Here is a 20,118-nt window from a genome sequence, read left to right as displayed (position 1 = left end):
TCAGCAATGACCTGATGAAGGGCTTACGCCAGAAACGTTGATTCTTCTGCTCCTCGGATGCTGCCTGACTGGCTGTGCTTTTCCAGTGTCACACTTTTCAACTCAGCATCCGTGGAGAGAAAGCAAGCTAATGCTTCGAGTCCAAATGACCCTTCATCAGATCTCTGCAGGGGAAACTGGTGTCTGATGGTAGGCAGGGACCTGGAAGTGAACACAAAATCATGCCTCAGAAGTAAAAGAGCCTATGACTTTCTCCACTCACTCTATCTCTGCTTCTGTATCCACCTCTCACTAAGGCTCATGTTCTATCACTCTCACTATCGCCTGCTACATTTTTCCTCACTTACTGTCACCCATCCCCATTCCCAACAGCAGTAATCCTGTATTGCTCCTGTGCTGCCTACTCACTTTCTTGGGGCACCTCCGTACCTGCACCAACAGTAACAGCTACGCCACCCACGTTCACCTCCCGGAATACCTGGCACACTCTCATTCCAGGAGGAAAGCAGCCTCCAATAGAGTAGAAAGAGCCAGGCTGGGTGCTAGGCTGCCTGGCATTCAGCTCTTCATCCCCGAGTCTGACTGCTCTGAATCGCTGACCAATGGTGACCAAGACCCTAGACTGACTTTGCAGTCTGCCTTGACAAATTGTGCTCCGATCCCCTGAACTGTCTCCCTTGACTGAGGACTGCTGACAGCCATGACGAGTTTCCTGGCTTTGTGTCAGCACTTAACCGTGAAGCAATACTGTGGTACTATGATGCTGCTATCGCCAGCTGAGGGGGCAAGATGCAGAAAGGCAGGATAAGACAGGGACAGTATGAGCATCTAGGTTGGCCTGAGTGTGGACAGCCTCGAGGTACAACCTGGTCCAGTCTTTGAGCTGGGAGAAAGTGAGAACTGTACATGCTGGAGATCAGAGTCAAAAGGTGTGGCACTGGAAAAGCACAGCAGGTCAGGCAGCATCTGAGGAGCAGGAGAATCAACTTTTCAGGCATAAACCCTTTGTCAGGAATGTAGTCTTTGAGCTGGGTGTGTGACCTTGAGCACAAAGTGATTTTGCTGCAATATTTCAAAGATAGTTACCATTGTGCCCAGAGGTGAAGCCTTGACATGTTGAAGCATCCAGTAAGTGGGTTGGAGATCTGTTGTGGGGGTTCTTAAAGGCTGACTCTTGTCGGATTTCAATGCCTGTGAATGTGAGGTGTGTGTGTGTGTGTGTGTGGCCAGTGCCCATAGAGTGTGTCCTGAGATCGTGTTCCAAGAGGGAGATTCTTTGGAGGGAGTCACAAGCTGAAGATGCTAAGTAGTGCCTCTGTCATCTGTGCTCAGAATTCTTGGCATCCCAGTTGCTCACGGCAGGTAGAAGGATAGGAAACTGCATGCTAATGAGAACTACTGTTAACAAGGTCTTTGACAAGCAATAATCCCCCTTAATAGGTAACTCGATACTGCCATGCAAAATGTCATCTCAACATCCTGAAAGATGCAGCAAGTTGTTCCCAGTGACCATGGTCTTGCATGATTCTTATTGGGTGTCTTGCATGATTCAGCCAAATTCTTCAACAAATTGTCCAAGCCCCGATAAAATTCCACCCAGAGTGACTGTCTTATTTTGATCCAGTTTTTAACTTTTACGCAATCAGTGGATTTACTTAGATCAGTGACAATGAATGGCAGAAAATTTTACTTTTCACAATATTTTATGCACTTGATTTGGATAAAATTATAATTGAATCATTTAGAAATCCAGTTATAATTTGCACTTCATGTGGTTTTGTCTATCAGAGTGAACTCAATATCTGACTGAATAATCTTATCATAGAGTCATTATAATCATTTCATAAACTCAAAGACCAAAGTTTGAGTCATTTATCACCGTTCTTTCAACCTCAAGATCAGTTCACAGCCATAGAAACGCTTTATCAACATTTTTCCTATCACCTATACTGTCCGTTTCCTGACTCACCAAATCCCGAGAACCCTATCACCTTCTGTGCTTGCTGCTCCCACAGAATCATAAAATAGTTACATTTGGCTATCCAAATTGGCCATTTGGCCTAACCTGTCCACAGCAGCTGTCTCTCCAGGTCTGCCAAGGCATTAGATTTAAAATCCTCACCCTCCCTATTTCAGTATCCTCCTTCAGCCCTACAATCCTCAGAAAACTGAAGTGACCAGATTTTGTTCTCAAGTCCCTAGAATGGGATTTAGACCCAGAGATGGAAATACCACCTGACCACGATCACTGCCATCCTCAAAACACTTCTTTTAAGAAGATGACCAACACAGTTGTCTTTGATAAATGCTTTTCACAATCTACAGCAGCTGGAAGTGATGCTATCGCAATATTTAGTCCATAGATGTTTCCACACTGAAGGAGGCCATTTGCCCATTGTATCTGTGCTGGCTTTTTGCAAAAACCATCCAATTAGTCTCATTTCCTTCTCTTTCTCAAGACCTGTACATCTTTCCTGTTTCAAATTCTTATCCACTTTTTTTCTGAAAGTTAATATTGAATCTGCTTTTGCCATCTTTTTGGCAACCATTTCCATATGTTTAATACAGAAAGTCAATGGAATTTAAAAAATCTTTTTAATGTACCTATTATTTTTCCTCCAAATCGCTTGAATAAGATTAATTCATAATTTCTGGAGACTCCAGGACAATCCTGGACAGTCAGCAACACATTCCTGTATGCAACATGTAATTGTATTTATTCACAGTTATAGAGTCATAGAGATGGACAGCATAGATATCCCAACCCAATCTAGTCCCACCTGCCAGCACCTGGCCCATATCCTTCCAAACTCTTCCTATTCATATACCCATCAAAATGCCTTTCAAATGTTGCAATTATACCAGCCTCCACCACTTCCTCTGGCAGCTCATTTCATACACGCACAACCCTCTGCGTGAAAAGGTTGAACCTTAGGTCTCTTTTATATCTTTCCCCTCTCACCCTAAACCTATGCCCTCTAGATCTGGACTCCCCCATCTCAGGGAAAAGATTTTGTCTATTTATCCTATCCATACCCCTCATAATTTTATAAACCTCGATAAGGTCACCCCTCAGTCTCTGACGCTCCAGGGAAAACAGCCCCAACCTATTCAACCTCTCCCTGTAGCTCAAAGCCTCCAACCCTGGCAACATCCTTGTAAGTCTTTTCTGAACACTTTCAAGTTTCACAACAATTTTCCAATAGGAAGGAGACCAGAATTGCATGCAATATTCCAACAGTGGCCTAACCAATATCTTGTACAGGCATAACATGACCTCCCAAATCCTGTACTCTGACCAATAAAGGAAAGCATACCAAACACCTTCTTCACTATCCTATCTACCTGCGACTCCACTTTCAAAGAGCTATGAACTTGAACTCCAAGGTCTCTTTGTTCAGCAACACTCCCTAGGACCTTACCATTAAGTGTATAAGTACTGCTAAGATTTGCTTTCCCAAAATGCAGCACCTCACATATATCTAAATTAAGCTCCATCTGCCACTTCTCAGCCCATTAGCCCATCTGATCAAGATCCCGTTGTAATCTGAGGTAACCTTATTCACTGTCCACTATACCTTCAGTTTTGGTGTCATCTGCAAACTTACTAACTATACTTCTTACGCTCACATCCAAATCATTTATATAAATGATGAAGTTGCTCAAGAGTAGAGTCAGTTACGTAAAGATATAGAAAGGAAACTGAAACAACATAGAGGCAGCCTAATCTAACATTTAATGATGAGGTGGAATCCATCTCTTATCATTTTGATCCATCCATAACTTTTCCTTTACATTTTATTCTGTTTCTCGCTTGCTGTCAGTGATTATTCTGATACATCTGGTTGTTGTTCATAAATTTCAAGCTCACAGAAGTGATGTTTGTACTAAATAACTGTCGGACAGTTGTGCTCTGTCCCATAGTTTAATGGCTGAGAATATTATAGTTGAATATTATGACAGAACCAATGACGTAATGCTCTTAAGTAAAAACCAAAAGAACTGCGGATGCTGTAAATCAGAAACAAAAATAGAAATTGATGGAAAAGCTCAGCAGGTCTGGCAGCATCTGTGGAGGGAAATCAGAGTTAACATTTCAGGTCAAGTGACCCTTCCTCAGAGCTTTTGTATTGAGGAGTCAATTCGTGTAAAACCTACCACCCAAAGGCCTTAATACTGTGCTGTGCTGCCATCCAGTATGAATCCAAGTTGGGAGCATGTTCTTGTCAGTGTTGAGTTGTACTAAAACACTTAACCTTTCTTTCCTATTTTTTGCAGCGTGTCATGAACCACTGTATGGATCAGCTTGCATTGAGGTCTGTGAAGGAGACAGGTGGACACTGAATTGCACTGTGAAATACAACACTTTGAGGAATGAAAGGCCTCAGGTTCATTCGTGTAAGAGATTGGGTTGTGAAGCTAAATATTCTATTTTGTACCTACCAGCAAATAAGAAGTTGACTTCACAGAATTGAAACAATATGAAGGTGGGAGCTTTGCAATGAATGGCATGCTTCGGTTTTTAAAGTGACATCAACCAGATAGTGGACAGTATGAGTGCCAGGCCATACAACTGGCACCATTACAATAACAGCACATGGGCACCTCGTCACCTTGATTGTAGGTATTCTGACAATGTTGGAAATTCAGATGCATCACCTATAATTGTATATTCAACCAGAGAGATGTATGAACAAGATTCTACTTTCTGTCCTTGCGCTAAGAAAGACTTTCCAGGTTGGAGCTCTTGACTGTAACAAAGGACAAACAGACAGGCAACCTAACAAAGATCTTCAAACAAGGAAGGAATTCAGTAGGGTGAACATAATGAAGGTGTTTCTATTTGTGAAGGAGGCCAACACTGGGAACCATAAATAAAGGTCAGATGCTAATACGTCTGATCGGGAATTCAAACCAAACTTCTTTAGCCAGAAAGTAATAAGAATTTGGAACACAATATCACTGAGAGTGGTCATGGTGAGTAGAGTAGATACCATTAAGGGGAAGCTGGATGGAGGAAAAAGGAAGAGAACAATGTTTTGATGAGGTCACATAAGATGAAGAGGAGGAAGTTCATGTAGAGCATAAACACAATGGACAAGTTGAGCTGAATGACCAGCTCCTGTGTTGTTAGTACTTTGCACAGTCACAATCGTTCCCAGAACATCAATACCTATAGAGGAATATTCATCAGCCCTAATGATCCAAAAGGATTCCTTTCATTACAATGTTTCTAAACTTTGCTAGATTTAGAAAACACAACAGCGTTTGGTTCAAAATACATATAATATCAATCCAAAATAGATAGTGAGTTGTTTCCTCTTAGTTGAGTTTACTCAGAGGGAAGGAATCTATCATTCTCTATTTTGAAATTTTCTATTGACTCCTAGCTTTAGCAATTTTCTCAGGAAGGGAGTTCCAGATTTTCAGGCACATTCATACGAAGAAGTGCCTCTCTTTCTGTATTGTGAGGATATCACTGGCTAGTTAGCATTTATTGCCCATCCCGAATTACCCAGAGGGCAGTTAAGAGTCACCCACTTTGCATGTGGGCCAGACCAGGTAAGGACAACAGTTTCCACCCCTCAAGGTCTTTATTGAACCAGATGGGTTTTCCCCACATAACAATAGTTTCATGGTCATTCTTAGACTTTTAAATCCAGATTCTTACTGAGATCAAATTCCACCATCTGGCCAGGTTGGGTGTGAACCCATGTCCTGGGAGCACATTACCCCGACCTCTGGATTAATAGACTCCTGATGATGCCACTAAGTTATCAATTTCCCTCACATCACCCAAGCTGCCTGGCTTTAGGCTGAGAGTTCTCCCTCTTGTTCTGGGCTATCCCACACCTCGAGGAAATAGTTTCTCTCTACCTAACCTTTCAACCCTTTCAACCCCTTCAACCATCCTAAACACTTCCATCTGATCATCCTCCAATCCCTAATACCTGAGAGAATACAAGCCCTTAATTCACCTCAAGGTGTGCCTGTCTGGATGATCTTTTCACATTTGATTCCCAAGTATCAGCAGAATTAATTCTTCACTTTGCCAAATATTACAGGAAAACTTCAAGATGAGATAGATGTGCCAAAAACATTGGGATAAATGCTTCAAGGTTTCTGTGGTAAACTCTGGATGTTTAATGCTCCTTCTGCAATGGGTCACTGCATTCAATTTTTCAACATTTAAGTGGAAGATTTTCTTCACAATATCTCAATCATGGCTATGCTTTTGCTGTATCAGTTCACCCAATGATGTCTATTTAATGTACGCAATATCAGGATGTGTGTGTCACTGGCTAGGCCAGTGTTTTTAGGCCATTCCAAATTGACTTTGAGAAGATGGTGGTGAGCTGCCTTTTTAAATGACTGACGTGATTGTGTTGCAGGAACACTGCGAGTGCTGTTGGGATAAGAGTTCTGAGGTTTTCAATGACTTGGGATTTCCAAAGTGGAATGAACCAAAATGGAACTTGCAGATATCGGTGTTCCAAATTGCCCATGGCCTTTGACTTTCTAGGTGGTCAATTTCATAGCTTTGGAGGAGATATTAAAACTATATTTGCAATGAATAATCACACAACTTGTTAATATCTGATTTACTTGTTGCCATTGTAAACTGTCATCCACCTAAAAGAACAATTGGGTTGTCCCTGCTGCCGTGGTCAATATTTTTTGGTTGTTTAATGTTATTAACTCAGCCAATATCAAAATAAAAGCAATTATTTGGTCCTCATTAGGTTGCTGTTATGCAGAATTCTGTTGTTAAAAAAAATGGCTGTCATGTTTCCCAAGTTCTAACAGAGACTAGACTTTAAAAGTCGATCAGTTATTGTAATAAAATAAAACAAAGAACCTCAGATGCTGAAAATCTGAAACAAAAGCAGAAATTGATGGAGAAATTCAGCTGGATTGTGGCACCATCTGTGGAAAGAAAGCAGAGTTAACATTTCGGATCCAGTCATAGAGTTATAGAGATGTACAACACAGAAACAGACCTTTCAGTCCAACTTGTCCATGCTGACCAGATTCGCTACCTTAATCCAGTCCCATTTGCCAGCACTTGGCCCGTATCCCTCAAAACACTTTGTATTCATATGCCCATCCAGATGCCTTTTAAATGTTGTAAGTGTACCAGCATCCATCACTTCTTCTGACAGCTCATTCCATACATGCAACACCATCTGCGTGAAAAGGTTGGTCCTTAGATTCCTTTTCAGTTATTCTCCTCTCACCATAAACCTATGCCCTCCAATGCAGAAACATGAAGGATTTTATCTGATGTTGTTGCATTGATGTCTTGAGGTTATGAATCAAATGATATAAATGCAATTTTTTTCCTTTCTTAGTTATAAGTACAAATATACAGACATCAAATTCACTGGAGCTGAATAGGAGTCCAGGAGTGAATGCAGGATACTGGGGATACCATTTTGGATTGATCTCAGGGAACATCTCTCCACTCTAAAGGTTGTGAACCTGTGGAATTTGCTATGGCAGAAGGCTGTGGAGGGTGTTACTGAATATATTAATGAAAGAGATGGATAAATGTTTAGATTCTAAAGGCATCAAGGCAGGATAGGGAGAGAGCAGAAATATGGCATTGTGACACAGTATCAGCCATGAGCATATTGCATGGGGGAGCAGGCTTGAAGGACCAAATGGTCTATTCTTGCTCCCAATTTCTATTTTTCTATGTAGAGACAAAGATAACGAAACATCTCCTAATGAAATAGCCAATTGTAAATCATAGTTACACAAAGAGATAGGAAGGTTATTAGTCACAGCTTACAAAATGCTAAAGAGACAGAGGGAGAGAGATTCGGTTGGATTTAGCTAGAGGGACACCATTCTATAAGTTTGGGGCAAACGAGGAGGCAAGATTCCATGAAATTGGTACTTAAATAAAACATAAAGCAACTAAGTTATCCAACCTCACAATCCCATTCTAAACTGCTAATGTACATGTCAGTTGTTGTCCCCTGACTTCAGTTAATCTGTATTAACAAGACATAAAAGTGCTGGATGCCTCCACCACATTCTGTGGATTGAATGAAGCCAAGTCTCCAGCATTCAGCCAAAACTCTTGTAAAACCAATGACTGGATACTGCCCAAATAGCTGTAAAGCATCTCCCCTGGACATGTTCTCTCAACTATGAAATAATCAATGATCCATGAGGACAAATAAATCACTGCAAAGACACTCTGAAGCTCTCCTTGAAGAGCAGAAGTAATGGCATTACTGACAGGGAAGAGTTTGCTACCTAAATAACTCCACAGAGGTAGGTATCCCTTTACCGAGTCACCCTTTATTTACATTTGAAGAGTCCTTGACACTGGTCTGGCTTCCTCAGAGCCAGCTCCCAGAACCCTGTAATACTCCTGTTTATATCTGTCAGCCAGGGCTCCCTGATTCACAGCCCCAATCAATGAACTCATCTTCTATGAGGTCCATCTAGGTAACCTTGGTACAATCACTCCAGCTACCAATTGTTCAAAATGGTATCAGCTTGTCTATCTAGCTGCATCTTGCTTTGAATCTAAAAGCCTTAATGATGAGGTGATGTAGCAGCAAAGAGGGAAAGGAAGTAAATCCTGCTCTGGGGACCTTACAACCACAACACACATCCTGTCCTACATGTCCCAAAATCTGCAGATTAATAATCAGCCTGTTCAGTCACATGGAGTCCCAATGCAGAAAACCATCATCTTGAGTACACACGTCATCAAATTGAGGGACAACTGATGATGCATAGGGCACTGTCAACTGCATTCACCATAATCTATTCAGCCTAACTAACCCTTATTAGTCTGTTCACAGGAATCAGATTGCTAATTCTAATCCAAATTGTGACAAAACAACCAAATCATCTGTGTTTTTGATTGAGGGATAAATATTCGCCAAGGTAAAGGGAGAGATAGCTTCCCGACACTTCTTCCGAATAACACAAGATTTTGTTTTAACATGACCCAGCAGGTAGATGAGATCTCGCTTTAATGTCTCAGCTGAACAAAGATCCATCTGATTGCAGTGTTCCCTGAGTACTGCATCACACGTCAGGCTGCATGTTCTGCTAGTTTCTAGAGTGGGTCTTGCATGATTTTCACTTGTGTCTGCAGCTTTGTCACAGATTTGTGTTTGTTTAATGATTTTTTTGGGGATTGGGATCTGTAATACTCTGATATTTGTTTCATGACAGGTCACTTCCAGTAATAAAGTGGCAGCGTCACTTAGCAGAAACTTGATGAAAAGCTTTGAACCTGTCACTAGAGATTGACAGAGTTTACAACTGATGGAAGTTTACTCTTCTGCAGTCGCTTTTAAATTGTGCACAAAGGAAAACATAAATCTATGTAATTTAGTTTTGCAGAAATATCAAAAATATCTATTAAATTGTTATTTAAAACATTGAAAACACATGCTAAAAGCTTCAAATGCTGGTAATCTGAGGTAGAAATAGAAACTTTGCAAGTGCTTAGCAGGTCAGACAGAATTTGTCTGTAGATCATTGATAAGGAGATGGTGGTGTAGGAAAACTTGTTCAGCCATGTGGAGAGAAACTATCCATGAAGCTCAATGAAATGGACACAACCAAAAAGACGTTAGGTTCAGCCCACGAACGCTGTTTTGATCTCCACAGCTGTTGCTAGACCTGCTGAGTAAAATTAATTTTTAAACATTCATGGGATATGGGTGTTACCAGCTGGGCCAGCATGTATTGCCCTGTTTCTGTTTGCCCTTGAGTAGGTATTTGACAAGGTGTATCAGCTGAAATCCAGTTCTGGTCTAGTTTGATGTTCATAGCCAACTCTCAGTTATAAAAATTAATCCAGCTCTTTCCTGTAATCTGTCATTTCTTTCTGTATGTCACATATCTCAATGAAAAAAGTTACAATTTTTTAAAAATGATGAACTGTGGATCCTTTCTACCTAAAATCATCTTAAAAGCAGGAAACTCAAAACTATTAACTGGAGTGGGACAGGGAATATTCAACCTCTTGAGTATGTATACATTCAATAAGATTATGGCTGATTGATGCTCAATCCCAGATAGCTATCTTCGCCCTGTTGCCACTAATATTGGCCAACAGGCATCTACCAAACACATTTAAATTTAGAATTGATTCAGTATGATTTGCCATTTGCAACAAAGACTCTAATTTTTGGATTGCCTGCATTTATGGCCAATGAGCATCAAGCACACACACGCACCAGTGTGCTCACGAGCTGCAATGGCAGTGACCATTAAAATAATTTAAAGTGAGACCCAGAAAGTGGAGGAAGATGATCATTAGCAGCAATAGGGATCTATCAGAGTCAGGTGCATTGAGATGGGGCAGCTGTGATGGAAAAAAACAGCACTATTGCAAGCCTGTAGGCACATAGAGCACTGCATTGAAACCAACACCAAATCGTTTCACTTCAGTCTGACTTGGAGAACCAAATCCACCATAAGTTCACAGCAGGGGCCAGATTGAGGCAAACACAACATCATGGACATTGGTTATACATGCACAGGTGACTGTAGAGATTAGAGTCATAGAGTCATAGAGTCATAGAGATGTACAGCACAGAAACAGACCCTTTGGTCCAACTCATCCATGCCGACCAGATATTCCAACCTAATCTAGTCGCATTTGGCAGCACTTGGCCCATATCCCTCCAAACCCTTTCTATTCATAAACCCTCCAGATGCCTTTTAAACGTTGTAATTGTACCAGCCTCCACCACTTCTTCTGGCAGCTCATTCCATATACACACCACCCACTGCGTGAAAAAGTTGCCCCCTCATGATTTTTATAAACCTCCATAAGGTCACCCCTCAGCCTCTCCAGGGAAAACAGCCCCAGTCTATTCAGCCTCTCGCTATAGCTCAAATCCTCCAACACTGGCAACATCCTTGTAAATTTTTTCTGAACCCTTTCAAGTTTCACAACATCTTTCTGATAGGAAGGAGACCAGAATTGCACGCAATATTCCAACAGTGGCCTAACCAATGTCCTGTACAGCTGCAACATGACCTCCTAACTCCTATACTCAATGCTCTGACCAATAAAGGAAAACATACCAAATGCCTTCTTCACTATCCTATATACCCGTCAGTCCACTTTCAAGGAGCTATGAACCTGCACTCCAAGGTCTCTTTGTTTAGCAACACTCCTCAGGACCTTACCATTAAGTGTATAAGTCCTGCTCTGATTTGCTCTTCCAAAATTCAGCACCTCACATTAGTCTAAATTAAACTCCATCTGCCACTCCTCAGCCCATCGGATTGACCCATCTGACCAAGATCCCATTGTACTCTGAGGTCACCTTCTTTGTTGTCCTCCAATTTGGTGTCATCTGCAAAGTTACTGCATTAACCTGAACAGACACTACACTAAACTGCCATGTAGAAATTGTTTCTTTCTATCAGTTCGCATTTATGTATTGAAAGCCTTCTAAATTCCTGGGGATACAATCTCAATTTGTGTAATCTCCCCATATCATTTAAACTGTGGGATCCATTTATCAATCCTTCCAAGGCCAATATGCCCTGCCTAAGGTGTGATGCTTTAGACTGTTCATGAATATTCCAAGGTGTGGACCAATAAAGCTTTTACACAACTCATTTCCTGACAAATTGACAAGTGAACAAAGCATTCCCTCCTTTATTCACAGCATATATTATTCATTCAAAGGAATAAAGACCTCAATAAGGCACCCATGTTTAAAGTGACATTTCATCAGAGTGGAAGGTAGCAAATGTAACTTTCTGTTGAAGGAATGCAGAAAGCACGAAACTGTAGTTCGGTTGGCTTGGTGTCTGTAATGGGGAAGATGTTTGAGTAGATTGTAACTGTACGCTTGGAGAAATCCAAGACAATCAGAAAGAGGCAGTATGATTCTGGGAAAGGGAAGTCTTGTTGTGGTTCTGTTCGCCGAGCTGGAAATTTTTGTTGCAAACGTTTCGGCCGTGCCGAGGTGACATCCTCAGTGCTTGGGAGCCTCCTGTGAAGCGCTTCTGTGGTGTTTCCTTCGGCATTTATAGTGGCCTGTCTTGCTTCACCTATTTATCAGGTTTCTTTGAAGGAGTAACATATGCTGTGATTAAAGGAGAGCCCATTAATGTACTGCACTTGCATTTCCAGAGGGATTTTAACAAAATTCCAATATGTCACAAAGCCAGTCCTTCTTTTTTAACTAAAAGCTGTTCCTTGGCTTAAGGAGGTTCTGTCCTTGATTTTATTCAGAGGGGCAATAAACCAGGCCGGGCTGTGATCAGACTGGTTTGGTAAAGAGGTGAAAAGGATTTTGAGAGGCCTTTTGTTTATATGTAAACAGCTGAGACTTCAGGCCGAAGTGGTCATGTTTTAGAAGTGACCTGTATAATGAAAGGAGAATGGTCAGCTCTCTAGCTGAGCGGAGCAGTTTAATTCAGTCCAGAACTGGTTGGGAGTTCAACAGTGAGCTGTATGGAAACTCTCTCTCTTCTGCCCTTCTAACTTCAACCTGAAGCATCTGACCCTTTTTTGTACTGTGTTTTAAAAGGGATTTGCTTATTGGAACTGTTGTGTATATTCAAACAGCATACTTAAGTCTAGTTTGGATAGACTGAGTTCTGTAGGGGTTCTTTATTCTGTTCTTCATGTTTCATTGTGTAATTTTGTGAACAAATCTTTTGTTTGTTTTAAATCTGGTAGTCAACCCAGCTAACTTAATCCAGGTAATTTTCACTGTACACTTGCCAAAACAAATTGCTAAGATATGATCTGGGCTGCCTGCTTAAAAATGTTTTGAGTGGTCTGTCCTAGTCCATAACAGATTGTGGGATTTTAAACAGTGAGGGGTAGGTGCTCGTGTCTTTATTTCAGGTGTTGGTTTGGTTGAGTAGACAAAGCTTGGGATAGTAATGGCTCTTTCAGTCACCAAACATTTTCTGGAAGTGGATGCGGTGACTTTGGAAATTTTGCAAAAGGTAAATAAGACCAAGCTGCAGGAATTAGCAGAGAAGCTGCAATTGGAACTGTCTGCTTCTGTGAGGAAAGGGGAGATAATTACAGCAGTAGCTCAGCATTTAAACTTGCTGGAAACACCATCAGAATCTGTAGAGATGGCAAGAATTCAATTGCAAATGAAGCAGCTTGAGTTAGAGACGAGAGATAAGGAAAGAGCAGTAGAAATGAAACAGTTTGAGTTACGCTTAAAAGCAGAAGAGAGGGAAAAAGCGAGAGCAGCAGAAGAGTGGGAAAAAGAGAGAGCAGAGAAAGTAAAAGAGAGAGCTTTTGAACTTCAAAAACTGACACTTAAAAAGGAAAGTCAGCTTAAAAGGCTGGAGATAAAGGCTGGAAGGTGACCTTAGTGAGGAAGTAGTGTCAACTCATGTGGAAGTGCAGAGAGTTAAATAACAAGGTTAGCAGCTGAAGTGGCTGATGATTATGAGCTGGTCCATAAAACACGGTTTGGCTTCCAGAATCAATTTCAGTCCATGAGGGATAGAGACTGGGGCAAGGAGAAATCCTCACATAGAAAGGGAAAGGTATATCTCAGTGAGGATCATAAGGATAACTTATCCCAGGGTAAAAACGAAATCCTTGAGGGGGACAAAGACGTTACAAAGCTCCAGTGTTTTCATTGTAATAAAGTGGGCCAACTAAATCACAGTGTTGGTGGGCTAGGAGAAAGGTAGATGTAGGAAAACCAGACAAGCCTGGAAGTTTTGTTGGACTAGTAACAAAAAGCACAAGGGAAGTTAGACAACTGCCTCAGAGTGTACAAGATGATCAGAGGTTGATTAAGGAGGAAGAGCCAGATCTGCTTAAAAAATATACATACAAGGGTAATATTTATTCATATAGGCCAGGCGTAGCAGGTAAAGATGTTACAATATTAAGGGACACAGGATCCTCTCAGTCTATAATGCTGAAGGATGAGGAGATATGTACTTCTGAGGGACTATTGCCAGAAAAGGTACTGGTAACAGGAATTCACAGTGAGACAAAAAGTGCTCAATTATGTAAAGTGAGGCTAGAGAGTCCAGAGAAGAGTGGAGAATTTGTGGTAGGATTACTGGACAAGCTCTCAACTCCAGGAATACAAATTGTCCTTGAAAATGATATAGCTGATTCGCCAGTAGACATGCTACCTACTCTAGTTGAAAAGCCAGTGGAGACACAGGCAACTGAAGAAATGAAGGATGTTTATCCAGGAATTTTCCCTGATTTTGTGATCACAACACCACAGAGGCATAAGTTGAAGCAGGAGAGATCAAAAGGCACAGATAAGGAAGCTGACATAGCTCTATCAGAAATTTTCTTCAATCAGATAAGTGGAACAGAGGAAGAACAAATAGATAAACATGCAAGTATCTTCAGCTCTGCTGAAGTGGCTGATGATTATGAGCTGGTCCATAAAACATGGTTTGGCTTCCAGAATTACAGCAGAAAGATGAGAACTTAAAGCAGTTATATCAAAAGGCATTTACAGAGAAGGAGAGTGAATGCATCCCTGTGTGTTATTACTTAACAAATGATGTCTTAATGAGGAAATGGAGACCACCACATATTCAAGCAGATGAGAAATGGGCAGAGCTTCATCAATTTCTTTTGCTAGTAGAGTATAGAAAGGAGGTGCTGCGAGTGGCGCATCAGCCACCACTTGGAGGTCATTTAGGTGTGAAGAAAGCACCGGCTAAAATACAAAGACATTTTTACTGGCCTGGACTACACAAGGATATAGTTGAATTTTGCCAGACATGTCATACATGTCAGCTAATCAGACAACCACAGGCAGTAATAAAACCTGCAGCATTAATACCTATACCAGCTTTTGAGGAACCTTTCACAAGAGTCTTGATTGATTGCATAGATCTCCTACCTCAAGCAAGAAGTGGGATTAAGTATTTATTAACAATAATGGATGTGTCGACTAGATTTCTAGAGGCAATCCCATTATGCAACATTATAGCTAAAAGGGTTGTAGAAGAACTACTTAAATTATTTACTAGATATGGACTACCAATAGAGATCCAGTTAGATCAAGGATAAAACTTCACATCCATACTATTCAAGGACGTTACAGATAACTTGGGAATAAAGCAATTCAAATCTACTGTGTACCATCCAAAATCACAGAGAGCACTAGAGAGATAGCACCAAAGGTAGAATGTAGCGACCATGTTGAGACTTATGGTCAGAATTATCCAGATGATTGAGATAAGGGAGTTCCATTTATATTTTATGCGATCAGAAGTGCACTGAATGAATCAACCAAATTCAGTCCATTTGAATTAATTTTTGGGCATGAAGTGAAGGACTGTTAAAATTGTTTAAGGAGAAATTAATAAGTTAGAATTCAAAGACCACCCATTTGAACTATGTGTCAAATTATAGAGAACAATTAAATAAAGTCAGAGAGTTGGCAAGACAGCATTTAAAAATATCACAGCATACAATGAAACAGCAAGCAGATAAGAAATCACAAATTCACAATTTTGCAATTGGGGATAAGGTATTGGTGTTACTTCCAATGACAGGTGAGCCTTTAAAAGCCAGGTTTAGTCAACCTTATCAAATTGAGAGGAAATTGAGTGAGGTGAACCACTTGATAAGGATTCCAGACAGGAAGAAATCTCACAGGTGTTACTGATTAAGGAAGAACCAAGTTTAGAGAATTCGGAATTGGACATTCCTCAAATCAAATTGGACAATGAGGAAGTTGTCAAAAATTGGGATAAATTATTGAGTTACCTTCGACAAGAAAATCAAAATGACCTGAAAGAGTTATTACTATCACATGGGGAGATATGCGGAAATAAACTGGGAATTACTAATCTCATTGTGCATGATGTAGAGATAGGAGATGTTGTTTCAATGAAGCAACATCCTTATAGGCATAGATGAAAATGTGTTGCTGGAAAAGCGCAGCAGGTCAGGCAGCATCCAAGGAGCAGGAGAATCGACATTTTGGGCATGAGCCCTTCTTCAGGAACAAGGGCTCATGCCTGAAACGTCGATTCTTCTGCTCCTTGGATGCTGCCTGACCTGCTGCGCTTTTCCAGCAACACATTTTCAGCTCTGATCTCCAGCTTCTGCAGTCCTCACTTTCTTCTTATAGGCATTACCCTCTAAAGTTAGTACAGGTTCAGAAGGAGATAGAGCGCATGTTCCAAGATGGCATAATCAAAGTGAGTTACAGTGACTGGAGCACACCATAGTCATGGTGCCAAAGCCAGGTGGTACCCAACTGTTATCACAAAGTCAACGCCATTGCAAAGACTAATGCATATCCAATTCCACGGTTGGAGAACTGTGTCAAAAAAGTGGGACAAGCAACTTACATTTCTAAGTTGGACTTGCTTAGAGGCTACTGGCCAGTACCTCTGTCAGAGAGAGCAAAGGCAATTTCAGCTTTCGTAACACCAAATGGACTATGTCTGTTCAAAGCCATGCCATTTGGTGTGAAAAACTCTCCAGCCACATTTCAGAGACTGACTAATAAGATCATTGCCGGATTGCCCAACTGTGTGGTGTCTATTGATGACCTAGTGATTTTTAGTCACCCATGGAAGGATTTATCGGATTTGTTCGATTGACTTTGTGGTGAACGCAGCTAAAAGTGAATTTGCCAAAGCCCAAGTCACCTTCCTGAGCCATGTTATTGGACATGGACAAATAGTCTCACAAGATGCAAAAATGAAAGTAATTGAGAAATTTTCCACACCATTGATGAAAGAAGCAGAGCTACAATTCCTGGGATTGAATGGATTTTACCAAAAGTTTCTGCCAAACTTTAGCAGTGTGGCTGCTCCATTCACTGAATTGTTAAACAAGGACAAGAAGTTTCAGTGGACAGTGGACTGTCAAAAGACATTTGACAGCCTTAACACTGTGTTAACCACTGCCCCAGTATTAGCCAGACCGGATTACACGAATCCTTTCAAGGTGGCTATCGATGCCAGTGATGTGGGTATGAGTGTGGTGCTCCAGCAGGAGGAGGATGAGGGATTAGAAAGACCCATTGGGTATTTTTCCAGGAATTTGAACAATCATCAACAGAAATATTTAACGGTTGTGAAAGAGACTTTAAGCTTGGTGTTGGCATTATAAGATTTCAGTGTTTATATTACCAGCAATGCATCTGAGACAATCATATACACTGATCATAACCCATTGACATTTGTGGAAACATTTAAGGACAAAAATGACAGACTGCTTAGATGGAGCTTGTTGTTGCAGCTACTCAATTTGACAATTGTGCAGGTGGCAGGTCGTGAAAACGTGATTGCTGATGCATTATTGAGACTCGACTGAGATATAAGGGCGTTTGGTGTTGGGTGTGCCATGGCCTGAATTTGCATGTGATTATGCATGTTTGTATTTTTATAGGTAGTAGTGTATGTGTGTGTTTTAGACCACTAACTGGGTTTTTGAAGGGTTAAAAATGAAGCCATCTTTTCATATTAATGGTTCTTTTTTTTAAGGGGAAAGGTGTCACAAAGCTAGTCCTTTTTATTCCTATAAGCTGTTCCTTGGATCAAGGAGACTCTGTCCTTGATTTTATTCATAGGGGTTATAAACCAGGCCGGGCTTCGATCAGACCAGATTGGTACAGAGATGAAAAGGATTTTGAGAGGCCTTTTGTTTATATGTAAACAGATGAGACTTCAGGTCAAAGTGGTAATGTTTTCGAATCGACCTGTATAATGAAAGGGGAGTGGTCAGCTCTCTAGATGAGCAGTTTAGTTCAGTTCAGAACTGGTTGGGAGTTCAACACTGAGCTGTGTGGAAACTCTCTCTCTCTGCCCTTCTAACTTCAACCTGTGAACATCTGACCCTTTTTCATACTGTGTGTTAAAGGGGGTTTGTTTATTGGGACTGTTGTGTATGTTCAGAACAACATACTTAAGTCTAGTTTGGATAGACTGAGTTCTGTAGGGGTTCCTTATTCTGTTCTTCGTGTTGCATTGTGTAATTTTGTGAATACATTTTTTGTCTGTTTTAAACCTGATAGTTAACCTCGCTAACTTACTCCGGGTAATTTTCACTGTACACTTACCGAAACAAATTGCAAAGTTATGGTCTGGACTGCCTGTTTAAGAATGTTTTGAGTGGTCTGACCTAGTCCATAACAAACATAAAAGGTTATTGTGCAAATTAGGAGTTCATGATGTAGGGGGAGTGAAGTAACATGTAAGTATGAATAGAAGATAGTCTGGCTGGCAGAAAACTGAGAGTGTGTATAAGTGAGCCTTTTTTCAGATTGGCAAGATGTGATGAGTGGGATCCTGCAGGGATCTATTCAACGTTTTGCAATTTATATCAATGACTAAGGTGAGGAGATTAAGGACATGGTAAAGGTCTGGAAAGATAGGTAGGAAATTCTGTCATGAAGATGATATAGCAAAAATGGATGCAGGTAGAATGAGTGACTAGGCAAAAATCTAGCGTATAGAGCATAATGTGGGAAAACTTGAAGCTTTTCCTTTCAGCAGGAAGAATAAAAAAAGCAAAGTATGAATCGAATGGAGAATGTATACAGAATTCTGAGGTGCAGAAGGATTGAGACCTTCTAGAGTATAAGTTGTTAAAAGTTATTATGCAGGTACAGAAAGGAATCAAGAAGGCTAACGGAACTCAATCCTTTATTACAAGAGGCATTGAATATAAAATAAAGACTGTAATGTTTTGGTTATACAGGACATTGGTGAGACCATATCTTGCATACTGCGTAGAGTTTTGGTCTCCTTATTCAAGGAAGGAAGTAAATGCATTGAAGATGGTTCAACAGTTTACTAGATTGATACCTAGAAAGAGCAGGTAGTCTGGTGAAGAAAGATTGGACGGGCCAAGGTTGTTTTCACTGGAGTTTAGAACAGCACTGGGGTGATTTGATTGATGAATCAGATCTTATATGACCTTGACAAGGTAGATGTGGAAAGAATGGGCTAAAATTTGGCAACGTGTCAATTTTGGGGAGTTTAATGGAGGGTTTGATTCCATGAGCTCTTGCGTATTTTCTCACACTATTGCATGCTGCTCACTTCACTAAGTCTGTACCATGCCCCCACAGCACCGCCTCTCACACACTCTTACTCTCAGCGGAAGTAGAGCGGGTCACTGGTGCTGGACACATATGGCAGTCACGCTGCAGGCACCGTGTTCAAACCCCAGCTGCATACCATTTCAAATGCTCCCCACCAAGAATCACCAGACACAGTTTGAATGCATAAAGTCCACAGGAAATGGCCAACAGAAGCAAACTGGCATCCGAGTACGTGGAGAGGAACCTGCTGGGTGGTGGATGGTGGGAAAAGGGCCATCCTCTTCCCCAGGGCCACCATAATGAGACCAGTACCCTGACCACCTGATCCAAAGTTACCATTTGGGAACTTTCCACAGTCTGGAAGACATCCAGCAGTGCAGGAAGGTCAATGACCTTCTGTGCTCCAGAAGGTAAATGCCAACACCTTCACCTCTGCTCCTACCTCACCTTCACTAACCCTGGCATTGCGCCCAGCTTCCATTGAGACTCACTACTGTATGCAGCATCTTCCCTCAATGACTCTCACCTATCCCATTACGCCACCCCGCCCCCAGACTATTAAGCATTCTTTGCACTTCCCACTCACTCACTTGGTGCACCTTTCCTCCACCAGTACTAACAGCTGAACAAGCCGCTTATATCTTAATCCATTCCTTTGTTCCTTGCAGGTGATGGTGTGGTGGACAATTGTCCCCTTGCAGCAAAGGACCATGTCTGCTTATATGGCAATGCCAAGACATCTGTGTTGCACTAAACAAATAAACTCAGACAACTAATATGACCTAAAGCCAATAAGTCCCCTGGAAGTATCCTAGGACTTTAAAGGAAGTAGTTATAGTGGTAGTGGATACACTGATAATAATCTTCCAAGAATCCTTACATTCTGGAGAAATTGCAGCAGATTGGAAAAGTGTAATATAATATCTATATTCAAAATGAGGAAGGAGACCAAAATAAGTAATTGTAGGCCATTAGTTTCTCCTCTGTTATTGGGAAAATTATAAAAAGATGTAATTGCAGTACTGTGGGTGTGGCTTCATGAAGGGGAAAATCACACCTGACAAATTTACTAGAATTCTTTAGGGAGGTA

The 20,118-nt window shown here is 41.1% G+C and overlaps 1 protein-coding gene across 3 annotated transcripts in view; it reads left to right on the top strand.

Moving 5' to 3' along the window:
• LOC148149716 (uncharacterized) overlaps positions 1–6,782 on the top strand; it is a 34,368-nt gene extending 27,586 nt beyond the window's left edge. For 2 of the 3 annotated variants that reach the window (XR_015757402.1, XM_087987918.1), the window contains one exon: positions 4,279–6,782. Coding sequence is in view for 2 of the 3 variants with exons in the window: in XM_087987918.1 (XP_087844044.1) it covers positions 4,279–4,475 (197 nt within the window). In the remaining variant the exon portion in view is untranslated. The remainder of the gene's footprint in view (positions 1–4,278) is intronic. The other variant, XM_087987919.1, reaches the window with a different exon arrangement.
• The last annotated feature ends 13,336 nt before the right edge of the window (positions 6,783–20,118 follow it).

This window comes from Chiloscyllium plagiosum, unplaced genomic scaffold, assembly GCF_037043375.1.
Source record: "Chiloscyllium plagiosum isolate Xiang-an unplaced genomic scaffold, Cpla_swu_hap1 HiC_scaffold_6, whole genome shotgun sequence".
NCBI classification, from domain to species: Eukaryota; Metazoa; Chordata; class Chondrichthyes; order Orectolobiformes; family Hemiscylliidae; genus Chiloscyllium; species Chiloscyllium plagiosum.
The sequence above is the reverse complement of the archived record's forward strand: the minus strand, read 5'-3'. Positions and strand labels throughout refer to the sequence as shown.